At 42.2% G+C, this 7,437-nt stretch overlaps 1 protein-coding gene and 1 long non-coding RNA gene across 6 annotated transcripts in view; one reads left to right on the forward strand and one right to left on the reverse strand.

Moving 5' to 3' along the window:
- Positions 1–1,083, reverse strand: part of LOC121683806 — a 9,290-nt gene extending 8,207 nt beyond the window's left edge. The window contains exons 1-2 of the long non-coding RNA XR_006022916.1: positions 1,007–1,083; positions 59–63 (exon numbers count right to left, since the gene is read on the reverse strand). This is a non-coding gene — a long non-coding RNA (uncharacterized LOC121683806). The remainder of the gene's footprint in view (positions 1–58; positions 64–1,006) is intronic.
- The window catches only part of fli1 (Fli-1 proto-oncogene, ETS transcription factor), a 30,400-nt gene extending 24,312 nt beyond the window's left edge, over positions 1–6,088 (forward strand). For all 5 annotated transcript variants that reach the window (XM_042063637.1, XM_042063638.1, XM_042063639.1 and 2 more), the window contains 4 exons: positions 1,818–1,877; positions 2,364–2,426; positions 2,973–3,020; positions 3,324–6,088. In XM_042063637.1, the coding sequence (XP_041919571.1) occupies positions 1,818–1,877; positions 2,364–2,426; positions 2,973–3,020; positions 3,324–3,853 (701 nt within the window). In that variant the 3' untranslated portion in view covers positions 3,854–6,088. The remainder of the gene's footprint in view (positions 1–1,817; positions 1,878–2,363; positions 2,427–2,972; positions 3,021–3,323) is intronic.
- Positions 6,089–7,437: the final 1,349 nt, after the last annotated feature.

The raw sequence follows: 7,437 nt of genomic DNA on the forward strand, positions 1-7,437 counted from the left end.
TCACTTTCTTCTTTTTCGGTCGAGAACTGCTGTGGAGGGACTCCGCTTCTGGCAGAACTTCTGCTCCTCCAGATTTATTTAGGCACCAGACATGTTGTGATACGAAAACACATGAGCCGTGTCGTTTTGTTTTATGACGGCGCTCCAAGAGCGAGCGCGTCCAAGCTCAACATTATTTCTTTGTTGTTGATGGTAAATGTGTCATAAATCCACATTAACGGAGTTTCCGGGAATGTGAGTGTCTTTTCCAGAGGGGGGCAGTGTTGACTCGTGTTTCGCGGCCTGTTTATGGACTGTCGCTGGCAGTTAGTTGAGTGTGGTTAATGTGACGACACCGGATCCCTGTGAAAACACACTGAATGCCACCAAGGGGTTCAATATAAACCTGTAACCAAAGAAGTGAGAAACTGCTCCAATCTGACCCATCTATCCAGCATAATGACACCTCACGTGTTCTTTTTCTCTCTCTCTCTATTTGACTGGTATTATATAAACTTTAATGAATGCCAGAGAGGTATCACACTGAGGAGCTTTTGTCACTTACTCTTTCAAAACCACAATCCACTGTTTATGTAACATCACACGTGAAGTGGTAAAGGCACGCATCGAGAATATATTCCAAAAAACAAACAACAGCACAAGTTAGTTTCATCCCTTTCATAGTCTACGTGTTGTTGGGCTTCAGTAGAGGCCCTTGTGGGTCAAGCAGTCAACCGTGGCTGTCCCCTCAGTGACCCTAATAAGGGTCATCAGGTCAGCTCCACAGACTGGGGCATAAGTAAAATCATATTTAGCTCCGTGGAAGTTGCAGTAATTTCCGTATGGTAGAGGGGAGGGGGGATCAGTGCGATGCTCGGAGGCATGATGGCGTGATTATAGAAGCATGAGAGCACGCGGTACGAAGTATAGAATGCGGTCTACACACACACACACACACACACACACACACAGGGAAAACAACAAGGCAGAGATTCTCTAATTATGTGAATGTATGGGAAAAATGCACATGTTGAAACAGCTTGTGGCTTTCCGGCTGTGTTGTGACTTTTGAAATGGCCTGTTTTTGACTTTCAACAAAGGATCCTGCAAATGAGCGAGTTGTGTCTTTAGCTGTAATGATAGTAAAACATTCACTGTACACAACACAAGTAGCAAACAGTTCTTTGTGTGTTGATTGGGAAAGATGCATCCTCCAAATGATCTGCAGATGGTGAACGATGATTGATTGTTACTGGTGGTGGTAGAGACCACATTCAATCAAGTGTGCGAGTGTGAAGCAAGAGAGAAGGAAACGAACGTCTCGCATCTCGTATCGCGAGGGACGCATACACACCAGCCCGGGTGTTGCAACCTGCTCCCTACAACTGTAATTTTATTGAAACCATCTTGTGAACCCCCTCCCCACCCCCACCCCCTTTCTCTGCCTGAGACATGTGCGTCTGCCAGAAGAAAACCACACTGCTTGGCCAGATATCCTGCTCAGGTTCTGTGGGACAGACAGACTACCAGACATGCCGGCAGATGGACAATTTTTAGGGTTGTCTGCTGGCAGCTATCTTTGGCACTGAGGCCCCTGGAGGCATTATTTTATTTGAAGAGATCCTCCATTTGCAAATAGGTTGGGTTGATGGGTGAAAACAAAGTGAATTTAAGAATACCTGAATACCAAGGCTTGGACCATCAATATAAATTATGATTTAATTAATTTAATGATAAATTATTAAATCATTTAATCATTAAATGATATATCCTTATATATATGGGGGATTTATAGATTAATATATTTTAAAATATTTTCATTTGTTTGTCATCCACAGACCCATCTTATGATGCTGTTCGACGATCAGGCTGGTCGAACAACATGCACAGCGGCAAAGGTGAGTTAAGATTCAAGACATTCAGTCCTGCCTATCTGTGGTGAAGTGAGCCAACTGCTGTCAATGTACGAAATAACATCATAACATTAATGCATATTGCAGATGTTCAACTTATTTATATTTGAGGACACAAGTTTTCTCTCCTTGTATTTGATACGTCTTGGCCCACATTCTTGTGAAGCCAGTACACAGGTAGAGAAAGAACACGACCAAAGCCAAAGTCCATACTGCAGGGCAGGTGTCCAACGGTAAAGAACTCGGAGTAGGGACACAGAGCGCTTTACAGCCCCATTAAGCACTTAGCGGCGCGACCAGCTACTGCAGCTGTTTTCTTTGGAGCCGGCTCGGCATGTTGGGGGGAAAGTGTACTTGATGTGTCTGCCTTGCCTGCCTGCTTGGCCTACTTTCGTTTTTTTTTCACTCTCTCTCTCTTTCGTTCCCTAAATGTTCCCTTCTTTTTCCCTCACTCTTTTTCACTTGTCTCAGGCTCTCCAGCCGTGGTCACACAGAATGTGTCCAAGACCACGGAGCAACCGCGGCCTCAGCCTGGTAAGCGGCGGATCCTCAGCCAGTCGTGCAAACACACAAACAAGCAAACAAATGACCACCACACCTCTGACCCACACACATACATATACCATCCGTCATGTTTCGCAATTGGATATTACAAAAGACTCTGACCCACACACATACATATACCATCCGTCATGTTTCGCAATTGGATATTACAAAAGACTCTGACCCACACAAATACATATACCATCCGTCATGTTTCGCAATTGGATATTACAAAAGTTAAATTAATAGTATAAAAATATCCAAGTCGTACTTGCAAATGATACAAATGGACCGGTATTTGCTATTTGATTTGAGAAGGACATTAAAAAGACATTATCTCAATTACTGTGTCATACCTTTTGGGTGTTTGTTGGAAATGCTAAGAATCATGTGCTGTGTACTATGCCATTTTTTTTTAACACAGCATTTGTTAGATCAAAGATAAGATCTCAACTCAGGTGAAAAGTTGAATTAAACCAAGCTCTTTTAGCCACTAATCCAGTCATTGTTGCTGAATTCCTCTGTTTTTTTTTCCAGATCCATACCAGATCCTGGGACCAACAAGTAGTCGATTAGCCAACCCAGGTAATAAACAACCTCCGTGTGCTGTCAAAGGGGCCAGCAGGCTCCTGGGTTTTGAACCCGTGCCATATAGCACTTAGCATAAAAATGGCGCAGAGCAAAATGCAGCAGTTCCTAATAAAAGCATCTAATGTACGTGCAAATGGAAGCTTGGCTCAGAGTCAGGTCTCACCGCAGTGATTTTATTCTGTCCCAAGGGGATTAATCATCCATATGTTTAAATGAGATTTTAATTGCCTCGTTGTTTATGTGTGGGGTGAATGGCTCTGATTAAGATGCCTTTTTTTATACAACCCCACCCCGCAGGCTCTGGACAAATCCAGCTGTGGCAGTTCCTGCTCGAGCTGCTGTCGGACAGCGCCAACGCCGGCTGCATCACCTGGGAGGGCACCAACGGCGAGTTCAAGATGACGGACCCGGACGAGGTGGCGCGACGCTGGGGCGAGCGCAAGAGCAAGCCCAACATGAACTACGACAAGCTGAGCCGCGCGCTGCGCTACTACTACGACAAGAACATCATGACCAAGGTGCACGGCAAGCGCTACGCCTACAAGTTCGACTTCCACGGCATCGCCCAGGCACTGCAGCCACACCCCACCGAGTCCACCATGTACAAGTACCCGTCTGACCTGGCCTACGTGCCGTCCTACCACAGCCACCAGCAGAAGGTCAACTTTGTGTCTCCCCACCCGCCGTCTATGCCTGTCACCACCTCCAACTTCTTCGGACCCACTGCCTCCTACTGGAGCTCCCCAGCCGGGGGCATCTACCCCAGCCCCAGCGTCCCGCGCCACCCTAACTCCCATGTGCCCTCACACCTGGGGAGCTACTACTAAGGCCTGCTCTCTTTCACCCACTCAAGCCTAAACAGGAGTGTTCTGCCTGCACTTGCAAAAAGGAAACCAAAATGAAGGGGGGAAAAGGGGAATCAAGAATGAGGATTTTTCTCCTTGTTCTCTTTAAGCTTTTCAATCTGAACTTGCCAAAACAATGGAAGGATATTAATTAACTAAATAAAGAAAAAAAGAAACTGGATTTGTCAATCCACTTAGAATGGAGTACTACTTATTCACAAGACAAAGGACTGTTTCATTCTTCTGTTGTTTTTGTTTTATATTGGCGTGTGTATGTGTATGTCTGTGTGTGTGTGTGTGTATGTATGTATGGATGTGTCTGTGTGTGTGTGTGTGTGTGTGTGTGTGTGTGTGTGTGTGTGTGTGTGTGTGTGTGTGTTTATATATGTTTTGGGCTCTCCTTTCCCCACAAAAGCTGTACCACAGGCTAACCTAAGAGCCCCCTCTCCAAAGAAACACACGGACGCTAGAGACCTTAGAAGGACCCGAGAAGAACACTATGATCACCATCGAGGGTGACGCCATGGACCCAGGGACCGTGGGTCTCAATCTCTTCCCAAAGTTACCCAGAGGTGCCTGTCTTAAAATGACCCCCCATCTGGACCTGTGTTGTCTGACTCCCCTTTGCGCCTGTCTGCGTCTTTCGTGTTTGTCAAAAGAATCCCGTCAATCTGCAGGGAACTGACTGCCTTACAGAAGGGAATGTCTCAATGCTGACTAAAATCTGGCAACTGGAACGTAGTGATCACACTTCTCTTGTCCTCCTAACTGGAACGAAGAAAGTTGGTAACCGCAGTCTGAAGTGCCTAACATAACGTACTCAGATGGTTCTGTGGCCTATTGGCATTTACTAGAGATCGTCTCTCTTGCCCCCATCCAAAGCACATATAAATTAAGCAAGCTTTATGAGAGTGTACCAGAATCGATGTGAAAGCTCAGTGGTTCCTAATTTGACACTCCTCTTTTATTTTTGCTTTAATGGAGTTTCATCTCGCAGTGGTTTTGTCTTTACTCCTTTGGGCAGATATCTGTGTGCGTTGAGTTTCTAGCTTGTGAATATCCTAGGTCTTCCTCTTAACTGATCTCAGAAAAAAAAAGTGACTTCACAGAAACTGCCTGCAGTCGTTAATGTAAAACTGAATATACATTCCTTCATGCTCCAACACAATGCATTAATGCAAGAAATGAAGATAACTGCACAGCTGAATGTTGACATTGTGCTAAGTACCTCTTAGGAAAAAAAGAAGAGATAAATTTTAAATAAGTGAACAAAAACAGTTTAAGGACACAAAAGTTTGAAACCGGAGAAATCCTCAGATTCGCGAACGCTGTGCGTTTGTCAGACCTATTTGCTATTATTTTTTAATCAACGGTCAACTAGGCATTAAAAGCATCTTACTGTATAAATTATGCAGATTTATTTTCATATGTGACAGTATTGAAAGACCAATAAGATTAATACGAGTTGACCTCGGTCAAATGCAGACTTTTTTAAAGCCGTTAATGAAGGTAGTTTGTACAACAGTAAAGTGTTTTGTATCTGTACATTTGGGCAATAACTTTATGAATGTTTCGTTTTGTACTCTGAATACATTTTCTTATGGCCTCGCTGTCTTGCCATGGCAATGAGTTATTTTTTAACAAAAAGGTGATTTTTTTAAATGACTTTTTTGCCACATAAACCCACAGCCACCTGTTTAAAAGTTGAATGCTATGGATCGGTTCTGAGATACACCAAGGTTGTTGTGTTTGTTCTGCTGTTAGCAAAAAAAGATCACCTTAAAATTGTTCAAGCAAAACCAAATATGACTTTGGCAGCTTTTCTTGAACCTCTGCATTAGCTGGAAGTTATATGCAAAGTTGAACATTATACTGAACAGTTGATCATTATACTGAGTTCAAGTTTAAAACTCAGTCATTATATGGAGTTCAAGTTTGAAAGTTCAAGCTTGATTCAGATGAAACCTGTAGCATAAACATTCCAAGCAGTAATCTAAAAGCTCTCTTCCTCACCTCTAAGAAGCATTACAATCAGATTTGGGGAAATGGGCTACTTTATATATGCAATGTATTTTGGATATTGAATATATGAATCTATATATAATTTTGCAATTAATCATTTTGTTATTATTGTCATTCCTGCAATGTATGAAGTATTATGTTTTGTAAAAGGGTTGTATAGGAAAATGTGACAAAATAAATGTTTTTACTTCAAAACTGCCTTTTTGTGTGATATTTTTAACTGCATGGGCAAAGTTTTACACTCTTACTGAAATGTTTAGGGTTGGTATGGAAGGGATCATGCATCATATATTGGAAACGCAGGTGTTATACAAAGATTTTATTGGATGAATCTCTCTAAAAGAAATCCACCGCAGTGTTGCTTTAGGTAGATTATTTACTTTTCTGCAGTTTTTTTTCACTTTCTTGTTCCAACCTTTTCCTTCCTTTTCCTCCTGCTTTGGGAATTATGGTGTTATGTAACTTTGTGAATACTGTGTGTGTGTGTGTGTGTGTGTGTGTGTGTGTGTGTGTGTGTGTGTGTGTGTGTGTGTGTGTGGTGTGTGTGTGTGTATGTGAGGGTGGGGGAGAGAGATGTTAAAGACAGCTAAATCACTTTGCCCCGTAAACTGAATCAGACACCAGTGGCAAACAATCAGTTACCTTCCTCGCTTACGTACATGGTGGACTGAGTGTCCACCCAAGCTATTTAGGTTGCTTCTGTGATGGACAAAGACTCAGTATTTATCTTTTGATTATTATTTGTTTATACACAGGCTGACTAGAATCCAGTCAGGGTCACACAATCCAAACCCATGTTACATGGTATATTATTGTTCATGTCTTATTGGCAGCCTTCAAGTTAATTAATTGTTTACTTCATATTTGTCTTTTTTTTTTTATGAAAATGGGCCATTTGAATGATGAAATATGCAAATAGTTTTATTCAATATCAAATCGATAAAGAAAATGAGTCAAGATGTGAAAAGCCTTATTGTCAAACAATTAAATTTGCATTTTGTCTATGAATGATAAATACCTTTCATTTTAAACACACTCCAGTTAGCCATTTTTAACATTTTTAATGAACATTCATACAGTCATGCAAAACAAAAACCTCCTCGTGCATGGCTTTGTGTGTAATGCCCTCTTGTGGCCAATGTGGGAGGCTTCCCAAACCTGTAACTTGACATAGGCTACACTAGACTAGACCTTGACTGTCATGACTAAAACCAAAGGTCTTCAAAAGACAAAACAGTGGCAATATTTATAGTCTCACAATCAGCACATTGGGTTCTAGTACTTTATTCTAGCCAAGCTGAATAGCGCTGACACAACAAACAGTTTGAGGGCAGTCATAAATTACAGGTTAGTTTGTTGTCACAACTCTGCATTGTTTAGGGATAAAGGGCTTTGCTAGGGGTTGCACCTGTCCCTTATCTCTGATCTAGAGATTGATGGGGGAAATGTAATATGATGCACCATCTTCGTGTATTGTAACGAGTGGATTCTATTGGCCATGTTACACATAAGAACATGCTCTATTGTCATCCATTCACAAGTTA

This window comes from Alosa sapidissima, chromosome 15 (genome assembly GCF_018492685.1).
Source record: "Alosa sapidissima isolate fAloSap1 chromosome 15, fAloSap1.pri, whole genome shotgun sequence".
NCBI classification, from domain to species: domain Eukaryota; kingdom Metazoa; phylum Chordata; class Actinopteri; order Clupeiformes; family Clupeidae; genus Alosa; species Alosa sapidissima.